Source organism: Chrysochloris asiatica, unplaced genomic scaffold (assembly GCF_000296735.1).
Source record: "Chrysochloris asiatica unplaced genomic scaffold, ChrAsi1.0 scaffold00259, whole genome shotgun sequence".
Classification (NCBI taxonomy): domain Eukaryota; kingdom Metazoa; phylum Chordata; class Mammalia; order Afrosoricida; family Chrysochloridae; genus Chrysochloris; species Chrysochloris asiatica.
Genome location: NW_006408777.1, coordinates 2385801 through 2396484, shown reverse-complemented (window position 1 = coordinate 2396484; position 10684 = coordinate 2385801). Strand labels below are relative to the sequence as shown.

At 40.5% G+C, this 10684-nt stretch overlaps 1 protein-coding gene across 1 annotated transcript in view; it reads right to left on the bottom strand.

Annotated features, from left to right (window-relative positions):
- The window catches only part of CHD7 (chromodomain helicase DNA binding protein 7), a 409978-nt gene that overhangs the window by 39026 nt on the left and 360268 nt on the right, over positions 1-10684 (bottom strand). Inside the window, exons 16-21 of the mRNA XM_006874046.1 lie at positions 9719-9929; positions 8998-9193; positions 8389-8556; positions 7976-8155; positions 2351-2461; positions 2056-2261 (exon numbers count right to left, since the gene is read on the bottom strand). Of these exons, the coding sequence (XP_006874108.1) occupies positions 2056-2261; positions 2351-2461; positions 7976-8155; positions 8389-8556; positions 8998-9193; positions 9719-9929 (1072 nt within the window). The remainder of the gene's footprint in view (positions 1-2055; positions 2262-2350; positions 2462-7975; positions 8156-8388; positions 8557-8997; positions 9194-9718; positions 9930-10684) is intronic.

Below are 10684 nucleotides of genomic sequence, written 5' to 3'. Positions count from 1 at the left end.
CTTTGGAGATGTAATTTATTATATATGCCTGAGTGGGTTTTTTTGTTTGTGTGTTTTTTAAAAAAAAAGGTAAAGTGGATAGAGAGAAATACTTTTAACTGATGGTATATGGAGGGGATTATAATCAATGTCATGAAACAAGTTATATGAATTGTTGAATGTGAAACTGATGATGTACCCTGTAAACTTTCACTCAATCCACAATAAAAACCTTAAATTAAAAAAAAAGAAAAAGAAGATGGAAAGAATGCACAGTCACTGTTCCCAACCATTTCACGAGATAGCATATGATCAAGAGCCAATGACATTGATAGCTTTTTACAAAGAACATGGCTCCAGGAATTGATGAAATACAAATTTAAATCTTTCAGCAAACTGATGTAGTACTGGAGGCACTCACTCATCTATACCAAGAAATTTGGAAGCCAGTTACCTGGCCAAATGATTTGAAGGGATCTATATTTATGCCCATTCCAAAGAGAGGTGACCAAATGGAAATCATCAGAAAATGTCACCAATATGCTAGCAGAATTTTGCTAAAGATAATTTTAAAAAATGACTGCAAAAATACAATGACAAGGAACTGCCAGAAGTTCAAGTTATAGAGCAAGGGATAGCACTGCTGATGTCAGATGGATCTTGGCTGAAAGCAGAGAACACGAGAAAGATGTTTAACTATGCTTTATTGAGTATGCAGAGGTTTTCAACTGTGTGGATTATGACAAGCTATGGACAACACTGTGGAAAATGAATATTCCAGAACATTTAATGGTGCTTATGAAAAACCTGTACATAGATAGACCAAGAACAGAACAAAGGGACACTGAATGGTTTAAAATCAGGAAAGCTGTGCACCAGAGTTGTATTTTTTCACCATACTTATTGAACCTGTATGCTGAGCAAATAATCTGAAAAGTTGGGCTATAGAAGAAAAACATAGCATCTAGATTAGAAGAAGACTCATGAACAACCTGCAATATGTAGACAATACTGAAAGCAGAGAGGATTTACAATACTTAATGATGAACATCAAAGACCACATCCTTCAGTATGGGCTACACCTCAGTGCAAAGAAAACAAATATCCTCACTACTGGACCAATAAATATCATCATGATAAATGGAGAAAAGATTGAAGTTGTCAAAGACTTCATTTTGCTTGGGTCCACTGTCAACACTCATGGAAGCAGCAGTCAAGAAATTAAATGATGCATTGCATTAGGCAAATCTGTTGCATAAGACCTCTTTAAAGTGTTCAAGAGCAAAGAATCAGTTTGAGGACTAAGGTGCACCTGACCCAAGCCATGGAATTTTCAATAGCCTCCCATGCATGTGAAGTTTCACAATGAATAAGGAAGGTTGTAGAATAATTGATGCATTTGTATTATGGTATTAGAAAAGACTATAATAAGACCATGGGCTGCCAAGAAATCTACATAGAAGAAGTGCGGCCAGAATGCCCCTGAGAATCCAGGATGGCAAGACATTGTCTCAATTACTTTAGACATATTATCAGGAGGGACTGGTCCCTGAAGAAGGACATCACACTTAGTAAAGTGGAGGGTCAGCAAAAAAGAGGAAAAGATGGATTGGCACAGTGGCAGCAGCAATGAGTTCAAGCTTAACAACAACTATAAGACTGGCACAGGACCCAGCTCATAAGGTTGCTATGAGCTGGAACCGACTCAATGGCACCTAACAATAAAACAACATCATCTGAGATTTCATTCAAAGTAGGTAAAGATTTTTAATTTTGAGACTTCATTGTGAGTTATAAATAATGAATAAATTTGGACCTGACTTAATTGCTTAAAGTATAATCCAATACACCTAACTTCAAGTGACCTCTTAAAATCCATGAGGCTCTGAATCACTTAGTCAACTTTACCAAATGGTCCCTATGCCCCATCAAAAAGATCACAAAAGACTCACAAAAGTACTCATTTGATTTAACTATGGGGAGTCAGAAAACTACAAATACACTTTTTCTGTAACAACTGGGAATTCTAACAATTTGAAAAATGAAATCACATTTTATATTGCAAGTCCAACGTACCCATAAACAAGCAGATTCTTTTCCACTCTGAAACACTCACTCCTTGCATAACCCTGTGACTTATCCTGGGGTCGCCGGGACTTGGTACAAGGCTTTTCTTCGGAATCACTTTCCAAGTCAGAAAATTCCATCAGCTCATCTTCCTTCACTGCACTGTAGAGCCTAGTCTGCTTTCTCACTCTTGGAGTGTCAATGACTAGGTTGTTCTGAAAAGAGAGCAGATAAATTTGACATGTCTGAAAAAGTGACCCTTGGGTGAGATCAGATAAGGGATTGAATGGGGCCTTTCACTCACCCTCCCATTTAAGGCATCTATATCCAATTCAGCCTTCTTTGCCCACTTTTGCCAGAAATTTGGATCATCCAAGGAAATATCTGTCCTATTTCCAGATGCAACAAAGCTAGCCTAAAAGGAAACAAATATGCATTACTTTGAGGTGCTATTCTCACGGGCAAGAGGTAAAAGCAGCTTTCAATATTTGTCATCTCAGACAGCAGTGAGTTCTTCCACGTGTGCTGCAGCTCTGGTGGGAGGGAGGAAGACAGCAACCTACCCACCAGGCATCTCACTGTCCAAGGGCAGAAGCAGACTAGAAAATAAAGGATTACAGTCAGGTGTCACAAACAATAGGGGTCAAAGGCATGCACAAAATGCCTTTGATACACAGAAGAGGAGCCCTTAACCTGGTTTATACAGGTGGGCTGGCACAGAGAAGGCACTACTGGGAAGAGAGAAAAAAGGCTCTGAAGATAATTCTTGAATCAAATTTTAAAATGCTCACAGAACAGGAAAGCAAGTGGAAGTATTCAATGCAGACTAAAGAGGATGTACAAAGGTACAAAGGAGAAGAAAGGCTAAAACTAAGGTCTCCTGTGGGCAAGTCTAAGGACATATGTGAAAGCTGGTGAGTCACACAAAAGCCAGATCAAGGATGGCCAGGCATGCCCCAATAGCAGAGTCTGAAATCTCTGAGGTAGCATTTTGAAGACATAATCTCTATAAGGACAGGATCATAATCAGAGTCAAATGCTAGAAATCTCATACTGGAGTATACATCTTGGAGCACGGAAGTAGAACAGGTCACTCTAGCAGTTTACATAAGAAATTAGGAAGACCAAAAACAGTGATAGCAGAAATGTGGAAAAGGAGACAGTCTAGAAAGATATTTTTTTAAAAGGTAAAATTAATTAAGTTATTATCTGGGTGGATGTGAAACATGAAAGAGGAGGAGAAATTCAGGGAAAGTGTCAACATACAACTTTGGCACCAGAATAGTACTATTTTTTGAACAAACAGGTATATAAGTGTGAGGAGCAGGGATAATGAATTTGCTTTTGCATGTACAGGATTTGAAGTGTCTGAATGGGCTAGAAAAAAAACTTGAAGAAAAGACTGGGAAGGAGTGAGGAAGAAGGTCACAGAGTCCAGAGAGGAGGGCCAGCCAAGAGTAGAATGGCTGAGCCAGCTAGATCTTCACATGCAAAAGGAGGATGGTAGACTCCTGCCTCACACCATACACAAAAATGAACTAAAAAAGTATCACAGTCCTAAATAAAGTCATAACCAAAACTATAAGACTCTTGGGAGTAAATCTTTCTGACCTTGAGTAAGACCATGGTTTCTTGGATAAAATACCCAAAGCCTAATTGATAAAAGAAAAAAATGGGTAAATTGATTGTCATCCAATTAAACACCATTAATAAAAGACTAAGAGGAGTCCTGGTAGCGTAGTGGTTATGAATCGGGGTGAGAACCTCAAGGTCAGCAGTTCGAAACTACCAGCTGCTCCGCAGGAGAAAGATGAGGCATTCTGCTCCTGTAAAGATTAACAACCTCAGAAACCCTGTGCAGGGTCGTTATGAGCCAGAACTGACTCGATGGCACTTAACAACAACAACAAATAAAAAGACTAGGATTAAAAAAAGGAGCTCTGGTAGTGTACTGGTTACGAATCAGGCTGCTAACCTCAGGGCCAGCAGTTCGAAACTACCAGCTGTTCTACGGGAGACAGATGAAGATTTCTGCTCCCATAAAGATTTACAGCCGCGGAAACCCTGTACAGGGTCGCCTTGAGTCGGAATTGACTCCACAGCACATGATAAAATAACTGGAAATCACATCATCTGGTACAGGACTTATATCTAGATTATATTAAGAACTCTGAAAACTCAAAGGGGGCGGGGGATACTAAAAAACTGAGCATAAAATTTGAATAAACATTCCTTCAAAGACGATATACAAATGACCAATAAACACATGAAAAGGTGTCTACTATTATTAGCATTAGGGAAATTCAAATCAAAACTAGAATGAAATACTACCTCATACCCATTTTTTTGTTGTTGAGTCAGTTCAAACTCAAACTTCACCTGAATTGTTGTTGCTGTTAAATGCCAATCAAGTCGGTTCCATATAGCAACCCTACATAGAGTTTCCAAGGAACAACTGTTGGACATGAACTGCTGACCTTATGGTTAGTGGTCCAGTGCTGATCCTACAGTACGACATTTACTAGGATGGCTATAATCAATAATATAAACAATAAAACCTGTTGGGAGAGGATATGAAAAACTCAGCCCTCTTTCACCACTGTTGAGAATGGAAAATGATGCAGCCATTGGAAATATTCTGGCAGTTCATCAAATGATTAAACAGCAATAACCATAGGGATCCAACAATTCCACTTCTAGGTATGCTGTTGTTAAGCGATGTTGAGTCAGTTCCAACTCATATCAAACCAGTACAGGGTTTCCAAGGAGTGGAAACATATACACAAAAACATAGAAAAGAAAACATGCACACAAAAACCATACAAACATTTATGGCAGCACTGTGGTGCTGTAGGATAAGCACTGCACTGCTAGCTAAAAGGTCAGTGGTTTAAACCCAATAACTGCTCTTTGCAAACCTTATATAGGACTGCTATAAGTCTAATCAACTTGGCACCACTTAACAACCACCACAACAATGGACATTTGTGTTTCCGGTGCATTATCCTGCAGCACCACACCAGGACTCCAAATGTCCATTACTAGTTGGTAAAAGTGGTATATGCAGTACAATGGAATGTTATTCATCATAAAAAGTAATGCATTATTGGTACATGCTACAATATGGATGAAGCTCTAAAACATGCTAAGTGAACAGAGGCAAGCAAAGATCACAAACTGAATGACTCTAGTCCTGGTGTGGTGCTGTGGGTTAATGTGCCAGACTGCAAAGCCATTTGAACTGCAAGGTCGGTGGTTCAAGCTCATCAGCTGCTCCTCAGAAACCCTATACAGGGTCGCTATGTGTTGGAACTGATTCAACAGCACTTAACAACAACAGTGATATGAAATATTCAGAATAGGCAAATTTAGATGGACAGAAAGAAGATTAATGTCACTAGTTGCTCCTCAGTAACCCTATGAAGGGTCTCTATGAGTCAGACCCAATTAGCACTTAACAACAAGGGTTGGGGGAAAGGAGCCCTGGTCACACAATAGTTAAATGCTCAGCTGTTAACTGATAGGTCAGTGGTTCGAACCTACCAGCTATTCTTTGGGAGAAAAGTCCTGGTAAACTGTTCCTGCAAAGCCTAGGAAATCCCAAGAGACAGTTCTACTCTGTCATATAGGGTCACCATAGGTTGGAATCAACTCAATAGCAACTAACAACAATAGGGCTGGGGTGGAGGGTAGCATAGGAGATTCAGTGGAGACTGTGAACAGACAGGAAGGGCTTTTGGGGGTGATAGAAATATAATAAACTTAGATCTAGTGAAAGTGGCACAACTCTGAACATGCTTAAAACCAGTGAATTATATAAATAAAACAGGGGAATTTCAAGACATGTAAATTACATTTCAATAAAGCTGTTTTTACAAATAGGTTCAGACCTCACCCAGAATCTTCTGAGGTGGGAAATTTCCACTTGAAAGAACAAGCAGACCAACCTGGAGCAACTAGAAGAACAGAAGCTACCTCTTGAAAGAAAGATCAACAGGAAAAATACAAAACAATAATGGCAGTGCGACTGATTACTATAAGAATAAGCAAGTTGCTCGCCCAGGAGACATCAAGGCAAGTGGTTGGGTCCCCTCAGGGCAAACCCCCTTCCAAGACTGAGACTCAATGGGAATACAAGAGCAGACATGTGCTCTGATTGGTGATCATGTTTGTCACCGATAAGGGGAAGTGAGGGAAAAACAGCAATGAAGCTGTGACCTAAGCCCTATCACATTCAACAGTCTCCTGTGAACCCGGGTGTAGACCTGGTGTGGCAAGACCTGGGGACTCTTGGGCCCAGAGTCAGTGGCATAGCCACAGAGGACTACAGTGGAGACTAGAGTGAAGCATCCAGCTGATAAAAAGAGAGAGCATACACATGAGAACACCCACACTTCCAGATAATACCCACTTAACCTTGCTTCAATGACTGGATGATCAGAGTTCAACTAGAAGAAGAAAGAAGAGGAAAAAAAAAAGTAATCTGATACAATTTGATGAACTTGACCTACACCTATGGATTCAGTAGCTCAAAAGAGGGAACTAATCTTTACAGCAAGGATCATTCCCAACCCTTCTCCATACACAGAGTAGACAGGGATGGGCAACTTTGACATTGGCTACCCAACATGGGGGGGGGGGGGCGCTACAAAGGCAAGAAGTGACTGGCTTACAAGCTTTCAAGAGGGAGCCTAGCTCCAGAGGCCACGGAGGAAGGTAGAATCTCCACTGAGTAGTATCCAATCTGTCTGGGCAGGGCTAATGAAAGGAGATGGGGATAGGTGCTTTATGGTACAATGGTGAATAACTGTTATCAGGACTGACTGTGAGGGTTGGAAATGTAAAGGTGGACATTTTGTAGCAAAAGGAGGGGAGTGATTGACTTTGCAGTCCAGGAACGGAGGTCTCTGGAACCATCAAGGGAGAAGAGTGGAGTGCAAGACCCTACTCACAGAAGCAGTGACACCAGAGATGGAGTCAGAGATGATGACATGGAGAGATGGAGCAGCTGGGGACTCTAGACCCAGAGAAGGAGAGGGGATGTGTGCTGATGCCCAGAGGGCAGACTGGCAGGGTATACCCTTTGGTTGATGATGCATGGAGGGGATTGTAACCATGGCAATGAAACGATAGACGATAGGATGAAGCTAATGTTCTCTCATTTAAACTATCACATAATTCACAATAAAACATTAAAAAAAAAAAAGTTCAGACTGGTCTTTGTGTGGAGTGATGGATGTGCAAATGAAGACCCCAACAAGCTCTCAGATGCAATCACCCCAGCTCTGTGGTACCTTTCAGAAGTGGGGGTGGGCACAAGCATGAAGTTAAAAAATAAGCAGAAAGGGAGGCAGTGGAGACAGCCGGTGTCAATTAGGCGTGTGTGGATTTCAGCTGTGAAAAGTTATGGGGTAGTAGCTAGAAGGAAAGAGTTTTTAAAGGTTGAGATGACTTGACTGCTCAAATATGCTGTTTCAGAAAAGAGTACCTTTGGAGGAGATGAGGATGAGGATGACAGAGCAGGATCACAGAAGTGATCTCAGAGGCAATGGAAATGGGTGGGTGCAGGTGAAGGATTCCCCTCAGGAGATTGGAAGCAGGTATGAGAACAGAGGCTGAGGGTGACAGCAGGGTGCCACATACACAGGAGAGAGACCAAAACACAGACGAAAAAGGTTCATGGGCTGGGGGTCCTTGGGGAATTCAGTAACTGACTGATTAATTCCTAGTTCCATGTGAGCACTTCACTAGGTGTGTTTATATTAACTCTCAGGAGAAAGATATGCCAATGCTGCTTCCAGGGAAACCCTCCAGGGCAGGTTCCACTCTGTTCTATGAGGTTGCTATGAGTTGGAATTAGTGGCAGTGGAGTTACAGTTTACATAAACTCTCCTCTACATTAGAGTTGGCCCTTCAGATCAACTCGCACCTTAGCGAATGTGGACCCTTTTCCTTCGGACTCAATGGTAATCGTGTGTGTTCGCCGTAGGAGAATCTGATCAATATCTTCTTCACAGAACTTAGATCCTTCGTCCTCCTCATCCATGAGTGCACCATAAGCCCCCTTTCGTAGAAGATCCTCTATTTCCTTCTTAGAAAGCTGTTGTACCTGTTTGAGGGAAATCTTTTAAATCATTTAGGATTTAACCATTTGTAGGCTGAACAAATTCTTCCTTTACCTCAGAGAGTGTAAACCTGAGCTATAACAAAGAAAAAAGTGACAAACCATGCTTCAAGTATTGAGATAAAAGAAAACAGGAGGCTTAATAATTTCTTAACATTAGCTACACAAAAAGTAAGAAGTCAGAAAACAATGAATGATATGGGGGGAGATTTGTTTACCCCATTGGTAGTGTTCTCTCTTCCACTCATTGACTGCAGCACAGCTTTATCCAGCCCAAGCTTCAAACTAGCCTTGTCGAACATTTCTCTTTCATAAGAATTTCTTGTAATCAGCCTGTAGATTTTCACAGATTTGCTCTGTCCTATTCTATGACACCTAGCCTGAGCCTAGAAAAAAAAGGAAATGAATGACTATCAAAAAAAGTAAAAAAGAGTAGAATTTTGAATATTTATAACTGCCAGTTATAAGACGGGCTCCTGGTATGGTGCCATAAGATCAGCACTGGACTGCGAACAAGGTCAACAGCTCAAATCTACCAGCTGTTCCCCAGAAACTGTATGCTGGGTCGCTATGTCAGAAGCGATTCAATGGCAGTTAACAACAAATTATAAGAGCATATATTCCAACAGAGGTACAGTTTAGAAGAGCAATGACATGCCAAGAAATCAAATTTACATTAATAAATTGATCCCCAAGTGTTTCATTCATTTGCCATGTATCACAAGGCACACTGCCTGTAACTTAGTGGTCTAGTTGGGGAGTCTCTATTATAGTAGAATGACTTTTTTTTAAAAAAAAGCATCAGCAAGATTTTCTTGCATGTTTACCTGGAGGTCATTTTGGGGATTCCAGTCTGAATCAAAGATGATGCAGGTATCAGCAGCAGTAAGATTAATGCCTAGCCCTCCTGCCCTTGTACACAGGAGGAAAACAAACCTATCAGAATCAGGCTTGGAGAATCTGTCAATAGCTGCCTGGCGAAGGTTGCCTCTGACTCGGCCATCGATTCTTTCGTAGGGGTACCTAGAAAATACCAGTGTTAACAAGGAGATCTGAAAAACAGCTACAGCATACTTGTACCTTCCCTCTTTTTAAAAAGTATTACAATCTGGGCTGTACACGAGTAGAATGACACTACTCACATAAGACATCATTTCAGAGTAAATAAGGTTTGTCATGTTTCATACAGTTGTCTGAATGCCCAAAGATCAAATTTATTTTACTTTACCCTCCAGTGAAAATTATCTAAACTTTAAAAATAGTTGGTACCTTCAATAGTAAGTAACACTTTCAAGTATAGGGAAGAATTCTTCTCCCCTATTCAAATGAAAGTAATGGGAAAAGAACAGTTCACAAAACTGGTCCGTGTCCACCTATAAATGCCATCCAAAACAAGTCTCATGTACATCAATGTTTCTAAAAAAAATATGTCATATTTTCCCCCATGCCATTCCCCTCATATTAGTGTCACCTGAGGTAAACTATGTGGAACCCCACTAAAGTACATTTTAAAAAATTCCTTTTTATCATATGACATGGTGCACTCACCGTCTCTGAATGAGGTAGTCTTCTAGTATGTCCAAGCAGCGCACCATCTGGGAAAAGATAAGCACCCTGTGGCCACCAGCCTTCAATTTTGGCAGCAGCTTGTCAATCAGCACGAGCTTGCCAGCAGCCTGGATCATGGCCTGGAGCTGAAAATCTGGAGACTCGGCATTGTGTGTTTCTTTAAACTCTTCCAAAATTTTCTCTTCAGCACCTGCAGAGATTGGATAGCACAATATGAATACTGTAAAAGGTTTAAATTGCCAAAAACAATGAGCTTGCTTTCACATCCACTGTAAGCCAGAGGAAACCTGAGCACCACACTCATATTTATGAACAAGAAGCCATCGACCTACTCAAAGTCAAGTCTACGCAAAACCATCCAAGTATAAAGAGGACCAAAGTTTTAAGAGCAACACATTTAGGCAGTTAGGGGGAAAACCACATTTTCCAAAAAACAAATATCTGCTATCTGCAGAAAGTGAATTTCAACAACAGGCTGTCAACCAGAAGTCAGGTAATAAGCCAAGAACATCTGAAACCCAAATTGTTAAAGAAATGAAGATGTGCTTGCTCACTGAACATAAACATAACCAATCAAAATCTGTTCTGGAAGTAGAAACATGCAAACAGAATTCTGACCTTGAGAGTATAAGGGTACTACTTTGGGTATATAACTGCATATTAATATGGTCAAGAGAACCGAAATCAAAGGCAGTTCATCCTTTTGATAACTTTTAGGGATTTTTGTGGGGACCTAGGTACACAAGTTCTATTGTCATCTCTAACCTGCCTCCACATTCATTTCCATCTGATAACTTCCTAAAATATAAAGTTTTTATCTTTAATTATCCAAGCTCAAAACAAAACAAAAATGTGTTTCATAGGAGACTTCTCTGAACAGTCACTCTTTCTCACAACCCATGTGCACATCTGCATGTTCAGGGAATCATGCTCTGAGACAATGAC